This window comes from Schistocerca serialis, chromosome 1 (assembly GCF_023864345.2).
Source record: "Schistocerca serialis cubense isolate TAMUIC-IGC-003099 chromosome 1, iqSchSeri2.2, whole genome shotgun sequence".
NCBI lineage: Eukaryota > Metazoa > Arthropoda > Insecta > Orthoptera > Acrididae > Schistocerca > Schistocerca serialis.
In genome coordinates, this window is record NC_064638.1 from 98,933,013 (window position 1) to 98,945,736 (window position 12,724).

The window sequence follows — 12,724 nt, forward strand, 5'->3', positions numbered from 1 at the left end:
GTTACTGACTGTGAGAGCCATTATATTGTATTGTATGGTATTGAACTGGGGACCTAGAAACGACGGAAAGGCTTCGTTCCCGACCTCCCCCCCCCCCCCCCCCCCCCCCCACTCCCTGGAACGTCACACACCAAACGAGTGTAACCCCAACGTTTGCGTGGTAGAGTAATTATGGTGTACGCGTACGTGGAGAAAGTGTTTGCGCAGCAATCGCCGACATACTGTAACTGATGCGGAATAAGGGGAACCAGACCGCATTCGCCTAGACAGATGGAAAACCGCCTTAAAAACCAACTAAAGACTGGCCGGCACACCGGACCTCGACACTAATCCGCCGGGCGGACTCGTGCCGGGGACCGGCACGCCTTCCCGTCCGGAAAGCCGTGCGTTAGACCGCACGGCTAACCAGGCGGGCGTGGGAGCCATAGTTTTCACTCCCATACCTCGCTTAGTAATTAATAAAGCTTAATTTTAGCTGATGGAACGAGGTAGGGACAGTTCTCATTTATTAACATTCTTTCATATCTAAATTTTTATTTAACTGACAACCAACATAGTGACACTCAATTTTTTATTGTAAGAGTTCATACGCAACGTTCGAATTCTTTGCATTACATTGTTGTAATTACGGTAGCACTATGACGCAATGCAAAGTACTTCATGCACACACGGTGCGCTAACAGCAAGAACCGAACGAAGCATTTCGGGTTGTGATAGGTGAAGTTGAGTGTGGGACGTGAACGGGTGAGCGAGCCGTCAGCAACGGCTACGCGTTTCAGTGTAGGCAGTGCCGCAGAGATAAGATGGTATTTGCTCATAAACTATATAAATATTAATGTACCGCGACTCTGCATACAATGAAGAGCAGATTGCGTGGGTAGGAGTTGTTTGGTTATATGCTGTATATAAATATTTGTGAAATGTATCAGAATTGTTAACTGTGAACTATACAACATGTTAGTCTGTAGTCGAACATTTGTTATTTCGGTAGTAAGACACATTCAGCTATGTCCGCTAACTGATTCCGTTGTGTTAAAGCTGTTGGCATCCCTGAATTTTAAGCTCGTCTTGTAATGCGGTAGTGTCTCAGCCCACCACCTAGTAACTTTCGTTACATCCTCACATCAAGAGAGCAGGAGACTACGACCTGAGTTCTGCTTCTGCACTGTGACGTCATCATCATCATCATCAAGTCACCAGGTTAGGAAAGGTTTAGAACTTCCGTGTGCCCCACCTTCACGCGGTAACACAAAATTACGGCCCATTACACGCTTTGCACTGAAAGTAAAAATATGAAAACACTCGTGAAATCTTAGGAAATCAGACTAGGGAATAAGAAGCACTTTAATTGTACAGAACGTTAACAGTTGTTCCTGTGAGGCTGCAAAGGTTAATAAGTTTCCTAAACAATTAGTGCCCTGCACAATAGCTGCTTCCTGTCAGTATTGTTCTGCTGTAGTAATGTCAGCACGTGATAAATCTGTGCACACACGTTGCACACTGTTCCAGTATGGATGCTCTGTCAGCCTTCCTAGGGATCCACAGTAGTGGTGTTTTCATGGAATGATAGGAGACACGAGGGTTCTGCAGGAGCTGCGAGGAAAGGAATACATTGGAAAACGCAAGTGGATCATGGGATAGGATACATGATAAGAGATCAGAAAGTAGCTTTCGCGATACTAGACGACGCTGTAGACGGCAAATATGGAGGGGGAGCAGACTGATAAGAATACACGATGGCGAGTCAAATGAAAATTTTAAATATTTTTTTAAATATTATTTATTGTGCAGAAGTGGTACAAAGCTGTATCACTTTTCAACATTACCTCCCCCACGCTCAATGAAAGTCCTCCAGCGCTTACAAAGTGCATAAATTCCATTAAAAAAAATTCTTTTGGTAGTCCGCGCAACCACTCATGCACCGCGTGGCGTACCTCTTCATCAGAACGGAACTTCTTTCCTCCCATTTCGTCTTTCAGTGGTCCAAACATATGGAAATCACTCGGGGCAAGGTCAGGTGAGTATGGTGCATGAGGGAGACACTCAAAATGCAGGTCTGTGATTGTTGCAACAGTTGTACGGGCAGTGTGAGGCCTTGCATTGTCATGTTGCAAAAGGACACCTGCTGACAGCAATCCACGTCGCTTTGATTTGATTGCAGGCCGCAGATGATTTTTTAGGAGATGTGTGTATGATGCACTGGTGACAGTGGTCCAAATGACGCATTTTTCGTTCCAAAAGAGAGTCAGCATAACCTTCCCTGATGATGGTTCTGTTAGAAACTTCTTTGGTTTTGGTGATGAGGAATGGCGCCATGCCTTGCTCGCTCTCTTCGTTTCCGATTGGTGGAAGTGAACCCAGGTTTCGTCCCTATTAAAGATTCTTGCAAGGAAGCCAACACCTTCTCGTTCAAAGGGTGAAGAAGTTCTTCACAAGCATCAACACGTCGTTCTCTCCTTTCAGGAGTCAGCTGCTGTGGCACCCATCTTGCAGACACTTTGTGAAACTGGAGCACATCATGCACAGTGTGGTGTGCTGACCCATGACCAGTCTGTAAACATGCTGCAATGTCATTCAGTGTCACTCAGTGGTTTTCCTTCACTATGGCTTCAGCTGCTACAATGTTCTGTGGAGTCATCTCGTTGTGCCTGACCTGGACGAGGACAATGTTCAGCTGGAGTCACACCATTTGCGAAGTTCATACTCCATTCGTAGACTTGCTGCTGTGACAAACATGTATCACCGTACTGAACCTTCATTCGTCGATGAATTTCCGTAGGTTTCACACCTTCACTACGCAAAAACCGAATAACAGAATGCTGTTCTTCCCTGGTGTAAGTCGAAAGTTGGGAGGCCATCTTTATACTGATACTGCGACGGTCTGTGTGTATGTGCACTATGCTGGCTCCTACAGTACATTCTGCACGCTGTTTGTAGCACGCTTACCAACTTACAGGATATCGGCGCGAAATTTTGATTTGTTATTACAAATTTAAGGTTTTCATTTGACTCACCCTCGTACTACAACTAACTGCCTCCTTATAGTGTATGTGCTACTCCACGACTGGTTCGAGAGGATAAATAGTGTCGGGTTGTATCAAAAGGTGATTGTTGTTAGGCTTCCGTGTGAACTCAAATCTTTTTAATTTTGTCCTCATGGTCTTTTTTTAAGATAAACGCAGAAGGAAGCAGTATGTTGTTTTGTTGTTTGATTCTGCTTAGAACGTACGCTCTCGGAATTTCAACAGTAGCAGAAACCAAGTTTCACGATACTTCACACGCAGTCAGCGTCTGCCACTGCAAATGGGAGAGTATTTCCGCCACGTGTTGGCACTTAGTAGACGAACCTATGATGAAAATTGCTGCTCTTCTCTTGATATTCTCTATTCCCTCTATCAGTCTGACCTAGGTAATAATCTGATCAGCCCCCTTAGACTGTTTGCAGAGGGTGCTGTAATTTACCGTCTAGTAGAATCTTCAGACGATGAAATCCAATTGCAAAAAGATATAGAGAGAATTTCTGTATGGTGCGAAAAGTGGCAATTGGCACCACACAAAGAGAAGTGCGAGGTCATCCACACGGGTACTAAAAGAAATCCGATAAATTTTGGGTATACGATAAATCGCACAAATCTAAGGGCTGTCAATTCGACTAAATACCTAGGAATTACAATTACGACCATCTTAAATTAGAAAGACCACGTAGATAATATTGTGGGGAAGAAGAAACAAAGACTGCATTTTGTTGGCAGAACACTTAGAAGATGAGACAAACCCACTAAAGAGACAGCCTACATTACACTTGTCCGTCCTCTGCTGGAATATTGGAGCGCGGTGTGGGATCCTTACCAGGTAGGGTTGACGGAGGACATCGAAAAAGTGCAAAGAAGGGCAGCTCGTTTCGTGTTATCGCGAAATAGGGGTGAGAGTGTCACTGATATGATACGCGATTTGGGGTGGCAGTCACTGAAACAAACGCGGTTTTCCTTGCGGCGAGATATGTTTACGAAATTTCAGTCACCACCTTTCTCTTCCGAATACGAAAATATTTTGTTGACACCCACCTACGTAGGGACAAATGATCATCATAATAAAATAAGAGAAATCAGAGCTCGAACGGAAAGATTTAAGTGTTCCTCTTTCCCACGCGCCATTCTAGAGTGGAATGGTAGAGAAGTATTACGAAAATGGTTCGATGAACCCTCTGCCAGGCACTTACGTGTGAATTCCATAGTAGTCATATAGATGGTTCACGTCCCAGACTATCGAGGATCTCTCAAGTATCGGTAAAACGATGGCTCTAAGCACTATGGGACTTAACATCTGAGGTTATCAGTCCCCTAGACTTAGAATTATTAAAACCTAAGGACATGACACACATCCATGCCCGAGGCAGGGTTCGAACCTGTGACCGTAGCAACATCGCGGTTCCGGACTCAAGCGCCTAGAACCGCTCGGCCGCAGCGGCCGGCGAAGGTTTTGGAAGTAACCTTTCAAATGAACGTATCTTCTTCCTTCCCTACAAATTGTTTTGTACGATAGTTTCACAGTAAATCGCTCTTTAGGTATAAACCCCGTTTTATGAATGTGAATGTCATTGCATTTATTTGGCAATCGCGTAATCAGACAATAACGTTTCTTTCTCAATATTTACATGCGATACGTTACATAAGGGGGATAGTCACAAATTCCTAACTATCCCCTCGACAAAAAAATAAATAAATCATAAATGAAAAGCACTAGTTTGCTTTTGTTCTACAATATTACTTTTATTGTTAACCGGTTTCCGGCTTACAAGGCCATCTTCAGACATTTACTGAGTATTATTACCAAAGAAGTTAAATGTTAGCAGACAACATTGGAAGAGAAGTAACGCATCTAGACTGAAGTAGAAACACACAGTAAGTAACATCTTTGCAATGAAAGAGTAAAAACTGAACAGTACATAAGTAACAATGGAGTAGACAGGAAAACCTTTAGCGCAAAATAGGAATAGCATGCCTACATAACAGTTTCTTTTAATAAACAAAACTAATAAAATAAAATAAAATTAGTACTAGATAAGGCTGCATCAGGAGGTATGACACATGGAGAGTGATACACAACCAATTAAAAGAAGAGACAGTTATCAATGTAAATACAGAATACATAAGGAACTTAAGCAATATCAATAAGAAAAACAGAAATTAATAAATGCAGGAAAATGGAGGTGTTTGAGGGAACCCACAGTTTGAGAGTGTGGTGGTACTGCATTTTAACATTAACGTTATAATCAAAGCAGCGGCTGTGTACCATTTTTCATTAAATAAATGAGCAAAGTAAAATATGAACAGTATTTGATGAGACAACTATAAGGGGTGTTAAAAATGGACAGTAATACAAGTACCAGATAAAAGAAAGCCTTAACTATTGAAACTACAGTCTATGTGAAATACAAGGACAACTTCAACAAACAAAACAACTTAATGAATACAGGAGAGGGGAAGTGTTGAGCTGTGTCTGGTCATGTAGGATGAGATCTGGACTGTGAGCAAGATGTTTGTTAATTTCCAGGGCTTCCAGCAGGTTGAGTTTATGGCCTTTGTTTGCTAAGTGAAGTACATGGGACACTGGCTGGTAGTTGTGACTCTCACTCAGTACATGCTCAGCAAATGCGGAGTCTGAATTCTGCAACCTCCAGCTGCTTTCATGTTCAGCCAGCCTAGTTGATATGTCTCTGCCTGACTGACCAATGTAAACTTTGTCACAAACAGAACAGGTGATTTTGTATACCCCACTGTTGGCTAATAACTGGATCTTGTCTTTGCTATTAAAAACACACTGGGCTGTCGTGTTCCTGACATAGTAGGAAACCCTATACTTGCAGGATTTCAGTGCTTTGGCTACAATCTGTGACATGTGACCTAGAAATGGTAGTGTACACCATTTCTTGCAGGCAGTGGATGGGGAAGCAGGTGGGGCATAGTGGAGGGGTATAATTTTCCGCTTTTGTTTCCTGTGCAAGATGTGGTCAATAAGAACTGGATTGTAGCCGTTGGCTGTGGCAATAAATTTAATTGTCTCTCACTCTGCTTTAAAATCATTTCTGGACATGGGGATAGATATGAGACGGTGTACCATTCAGTGAAAAGCTGCATGTTTGTGAACTATGGGGTGTTGTGAGCATGAAGGTATTACTGTGTCTGTAGTTGTTGTTTTTCTGTAAATTTTGAAACAATGTGTGTGTATACTGATGTCAATGGTGAGATCTAAGAAGTTTATCGATTTGTTGCCAATTTCCATAGTGAAATGGATATTTTTATGTTGACTATTCATGTTTTTCAAGAATGTGTTGAGTTCTCTTGTAGTACCAGTAATGAATAAATAAAACTTCGCGATTGTTAGGCCTTCCCAACATATTCATCCTTCAATGCGATACATTTTATTTACAAAGAGGTATTATTTGGTGGAGACCTTGATTACGGATGACTGCATTTTGAACCTTTACGAAAAGTTCCACCGCGAAAATCATCTTGTCGCCATTCAGGAAATGCCTGCCATGCAAACTGAGGAACATGTGATGTCATGTCATCTCCTGTGAATACAGATGGGCAGGCAAAACTTCATAGTCCAAGGAAGCAGCACTTGTGACGATGTTCTGTTCAAAATGAGCTGGCGCGTTTTCATAGAGTGAAAGCACCTCCCGTGAAGGGCTTTTCATGACACTTTGGCGTACCGTATCTATGTCTGGAGATTTTGGTAGTCTGGCACCGTGATAATTTGCCTTTCATGAGCATGAACTGTTTGCGCTCACCTAGGAAGTCCCAAAAATCTTTTAACATCAGTTTTCCCAGTGATGGTTGGAACATACGTGGGCTATTGCGTTTCCAGCTCCGAATCCGTCGCGAAATTGAGGCCACGGTGAAAATCTGGTGAAACTTTGCGTAAGTGTGTTGCACAATGTCTCTAATCTGTCTGTTTAACGCTTCAGGTGGCATTTTTCAGTTCTGAGCGCGCAGTGAGCACATAAAGACGCCTAGAACAATAAAGTCTCTCTCCAAATGCGAAGTGCCAGCTGAGGAGTTCCGTCTGATCTTATGCAGCCCACATAACATAACTGTAAAGCACTTCCTTCTTTGCAAATATCAGGAAGGAGCTCCTGCAGCGTTTTTGATGGAAATTGTTTCATCACCCAGCATACATACCGGAAATGGTCCTCTCCGATTTCCAAAGCTTTGCTCACATGACCGGCTGGCTGTGAGGTCGGCATTTTACCACAGATAAGGAGCTGCAGATAAGTGTAGGGAATGGGTGGAAATTGCAAGTGGCTGCTTCCTACGGTGAGGGTATTGAAAAGGTTGTACCTCGCTGCTATAAATGTCAAAGTCGGAGCGGCGACTATGTACAAAAGTAGTTGGAAGATGCACGTAAACGTCACAAATAAAACATTTTTAATATTTTTTATTTTCACTGTGGTTTCCATTCGGCGACCGACGGGAGGTTGGAATAAAAACCTTCATATTTCGGCTGCTTGCCATAAACTTTTGTCTCGGAGTCATAGAAATACAGCTGTTTGTGGTAACTAGGTGGCCAAAGAAGACACCTGATTTGGCTTGAGACAGCTTCAGCTATTGCACTGCTCCTTCTGTTCGGTAGTATTTCTGAACAGCTGTGAGCGGTCACGGAACTCAGCGGGCTATGACATCTCTCACTTTTAAAATGTTGTGCAAGATGTTGAAAACTGATTCATACTTTTCACCAAAGCCTCTGTTGTTGTACACCGATCTGAGTGCACCAGGGCTCCCATTCTTCATGCGATTCCCGATTCTTGATGGAGAGACGGACTGCCACATGGTCCTTCGTCATTGAGTTTTATCTGACCGTAATGGAGGCGTCTGCACCACTTGTGTCATATGACAGCGCAGCAGTGGTTGTTGTTACGTTGGTTTCGTTGGAACGAAGAGGACAAATTACCACATCATACTCCTCTTTATCAAATGAATTGCCGTTTCGACTATTCCTGTAGTCGCTAGGCGCTTATCTGGCAGAGATTTTTGCTCGGAATGTGTGCAGGGTAAACATTAGACTGTTATTCCTGCTGAATCTGGACGTGCTGTTTATCTGACTTCCTGGCTTGGCATGAGGTGATGTGCATCTGCTTGTTCTCCAGCTGCTGTAGAGAAAATCATTGTAACAACAAGGTTGGCTTCTGGTAACGTGGAGGTGGGTTGTCCTAGGTTCCTGCAGGGAATATTATTCTCGCAGCAGGTCCGGCCAATGTGTTCTCGGGCAGCGGTGTTGTTGGTGGCCTGGTTTCAGGACGAGCAGATTGCGGCGTTGACTAGACTTCTCGTAGAAGGCGCGAGCGGTCAGCCGAATTCTGCCGCACAGGTGCGGGATGCACGTCTCTTTGAGTAGCAGACGAGGTGAATACAAATTCAGGAACCGCAGAGCTAGTTTCATAACTTGCTTATGCACTCTCTGCAGCAGCCTTTCCGAACACCACAGTCGCGTATTCTGGCACTGGTCTGACCGGTGTCATGTAGCGCGTACGGGTATAGAGCGCGGAGACGCCTTACTCTGCTTCTACTGTCACTTATATGCTTAAACAATGTCAGCCTCTGGTCGAGGGTCACACCGAGGTGTTTTGCGGTCTTCCTCCAAGGGATGAGGGCTCCCATGATGTAGACAGGCAGCAGATATGGCGGCAGCGTCCTTCGGGCAGAGACTACTGCCTGGCTCTTTGGGGCACTGTATTTATGTCGCCACTTCGTCGCCCAGGCCCCCAGTGCGTCGCACCCGAGTTGTAACCGGCGCCTCATTGTCTCCACGTTCATGCTGCGGCTGAACATACACTACGTGACCAAAAGTATCCGGACACCCCTAATACGTCTGCCACCTGCTGCCAGGTACTCCATATCAACGACCTCAGTAGTCATTAGACATCGTGAGGGAGCAGAATGAGGCGCTCCGCGGAAACTAATGGACTTCGAACGTGGTCAGGTGATTGCAAGTCACTTGTGTCATACGTCTATACGCGAGATTTCCACACTCCTAAACATCACTAGGTCCACAGATTCCGATGTGATAGTGAAGTGGAAACGTGAAGGGACACGTACAGCACAAAAGTGTACAGGCCGACCTCGTCTGTTGACCGACAGACTGCCGATAGTTGAAGAGGGTCGTAATGTGTAATAGGCAGACATCTAACCAGACGATCAGACTCCACAGAACCATGGATGTCTTTCTTCAGGGCTTCAAAAATATGGAAATCGCATTGGGAGACAACGTACCCTCAAAATAGTGGCTCATATTTTGCTATGGATGTTTCGAGTGAAGTACAGAAGTTTCACTGGGACGCCCCCTATGCATCCTCCATACAATTCCGATCTCTTCCCGTGCGAGTTTCATATTTTTGGAGCCCTGAAGGAACACATTCGTAGCTGTCGGTTTACTTCGGACGAAGAGATGCACGCCTGAGTTGAATCGTGGTTCCGTAGGCTTCTGCAAACATTTTTTCATCAGTGCACTGACCATGTTGTCTCACAGTTGAATGAATGTATTAGGAGTTCTGGAGACTGCTTAAGAATTAATAGAGAGTGTACTTCCTTGTTTCCTTATGACTCGTTTTCATTCGACTGCCCCTTATACGAGGCCTGTTCAGAAAGTAAGATCCGATTGATTGCCAAATTGAAACCACAGTGAACATCAGAAATGTTTTACTTGTAACAATTAGCTACACCTTTCAGCTACTTCTCTACGTAGTCGCCGTTCTGACTTAGACTTTTGTCATAGCGTTGTACCAACTTTTCAATAGCCTCATCATAGAAGGCAGCCGCCAGTGCTTTCCGCCAATTCTCCACGCTGGCCTACACCTCGTTGTCTGTGTCAAAATGTTGTCTTCAAAGACAGCGGTTCATGTGACCAGAGATGAAACTCAGGGGGAGACAATTGCGGACTGTATTGTGGGTAATCTAACATTTCCATTTGAAAACGATGCAGGAGCATCTTCATTGCCCCTGCAGAATGCGGCTGAGAATTGTCGTGAAGACGAAACAGCACGACAGTTATGTAATGTTAGCTGCATAGCTTCAGGCGAAATTTCTCACCAGGCCCTCGTACTTGGCGGCAGACACTATTTTCTAGACATCTTTACGCACTCACTGCGAACTCAGAAATGAGAAGAGCGACGTGATGCTAACTGGGGCTATACTAGAGACACTATCCAACACATCTGTGCAAAGCTTCATCGGATTTTCATAGTCGTTTCCATTTCGCGACCGATCGGAGATTACTTTCTGAACGCCCCTCGTATATGTGTTGTATCCTGGGTGCCGATCATTAGCGGCAAAAGACTGTAACTTAGACTCCATAAGCTACGCTATTTGTCCCGTTTCACTTCCGTTGCTCTAGCGTGCACGCGTGCTCGTAGACACAAGCAAGTGGTAGTCAGCATTGTCGAATTGTCTGCGAATGCCCGTTCGCTTGTGTCGGTTTCCATTCGCTCCAATTTAAGCCAGATTTAAAAGATATATGACTGCAAGCAAACAAATAATCGATTACATAGCTTTATTTCTTAGACGTGATAGTCAAAACTTTGATTCTTCGTGGTAGTGAGAGCACTACGCGCCCGCTAACTGCAGTACTCCACCTTTCACAGCGTGACGTCTTCGCCGAAGCGGCCGTGTGCGACTTCCCGCAGCGGTAGCGTCTGCCCCTGCCATGCGGACTGCACGCCGGACAAGGGGACGCCCGCCACCTCGCCGAGGCACCAGCCCCTGGAGATGAGGGAGCCCTGGTTCCGCACCGGCATGCCCAGGTAAGACTTTCTCGCAATATTCTCTCACTTCACACCAAATCGGTACATACATCTCTGGTGAAGAACTATCTTAAACTACACAACTAACCCTCATCTCTTGACTCAAGTGCTCAAAAAATATTTTCAAGGAAAGGAAAAGTCCTGTGGTAAAACTACTTGAATTGAAAATTTCGGTGACAATGGATAAAATTTCGAGCGCAACGAAAATTTCACTGACGTATTTTTGAAGGAAACAATCGGACATCAGACATCAAATGCAGACTAACACGGGCAAAAAGGGCATTCCTGGGCAAGAGGAACCTACTAGTATCAAACGCTGTCCTTAATTTGAGGAAGAAATTTCTGAGACTGTACGTCTGGAGCACGGCATTGTATGATAGTGAAACATGAACTATGGGAAAACCGAAACAGAAGAGAATCGTAGCATTTGAGATGTGGTGCTACAGACGAAAATTAGGTGGGCTGATAAGGTAAGAAATGAAGAGGTTCTGCACAGAATCGGAGAGGAAAGGGATATGTGGAAAACACTGACAAGGAGGAGGATAATAGAACATGTTAAGACATGACGGAATGAAAAAAAAAGGAAAGAAATCCGTGGTATTATAGGGAGCTGTAGAGGCTAACAACTGTAGAGGAAGACAGAGATTGGATCCAGGACATACTTGAGGACGTACGTTGCAACTCCTACTCTGAGATGAAGTATTAGCACAGAGAGAAATTCGTGCTGGATCGCATCAAATCAGTCGGAGGACTTATGACACCCCCCCCCCCCCAAAAAAAAATTATTATTCTTGTTAGATTAGCAAGTAATTCTATAAAGCTAATGAATAGTTGATGTAGTGCGGCCCGTCTTGTAGATGAACACTCACGTAATGTATGGTACACGATATGAAGCTAAGCACCCGGAAAAATAGAATTTTGAACCCTTCTGATAAAAAAACAGAATTACATAGAACAGTGTTCTGAAGATGTTGCTAGCGGCGGGACTGGATTCAGTCTTCAACCCCGACGTCAATGGTTACCGTGAGGCAGAAAATAGTACGTAAGACAAAAGAATAATGTATGATGGTACAAAGTGATTGCATTGCTTGATGAACTGGGCCCTTAAGTTGGCTAAAGAGTCATGAGGTGTTAAGTAGTAGTCAGAGATATGCACGATCACGTGGGTACGTCGACACACAATGAAATTTTAATATTATGAATTTTCACATGCTGATACTTTCGTAAGAGTGATCCAATATTCAAGAAAGAGAGAGAGGGGACAGATGGAGTGGCCGGGAGGGACAGAGAAAAAGAGGGTGATACTCTTTGATCTTCTTCATACTGGCAACTGTATTCAGTGCCTGGACATCAATTTCTCAAATTACTATAACCAACTGCCAGAAAAAAGAGAAATATTCTCTGATGGTCGGATTTTCGATCGCTTTTAAGTTTATCATCGGTTCATATTTTAGTTGCTAATATTTTCATAAAAATAACATCTTTTTAATTTCAGTTACTAACAGCTTTAAGATCTTGTTGTAATTAATTGAAATGTAGTACTGAAGTGCAAAATGCCAAATGGAAGGGAAAATACTATTTTATATCTAGAGAATGACTATTATTATTTATTTATATAAAATATTTTCGTTTCACAATAATAAATTTGAAATGTCTGTACCAAATTTTGATTTATTTAATATGATCAATAATTGAAAACAGGGAAATTAATTTTTATTTAAAATTATATTTCAGTGTAATTACGGTAACTTCCCTGTTTATTAAGAAACAGTGAATTTAAATGAAAGGAAAAAGAACCGGACAAGTCTGCGACTAACGTTCTGAGGTTTATGTGCAAACATGATTAGGGGTACAGATACTTCATCCACAGGTGTTAGTGTGTTTGTGGGTATCGAATTATATGACATAAATGTATCTATTGACTGA

At 43.5% G+C, this 12,724-nt stretch overlaps 1 protein-coding gene across 1 annotated transcript in view; it reads left to right on the plus strand.

Moving 5' to 3' along the window:
- The window catches only part of LOC126462740 (EGFR adapter protein-like), a 92,877-nt gene that overhangs the window by 40,988 nt on the left and 39,165 nt on the right, over positions 1-12,724 (plus strand). The window contains exon 2 of the mRNA XM_050096096.1: positions 10,640-10,798. Coding sequence (XP_049952053.1) covers positions 10,764-10,798 — 35 coding nt within the window. The 5' untranslated portion in view covers positions 10,640-10,763. The remainder of the gene's footprint in view (positions 1-10,639; positions 10,799-12,724) is intronic.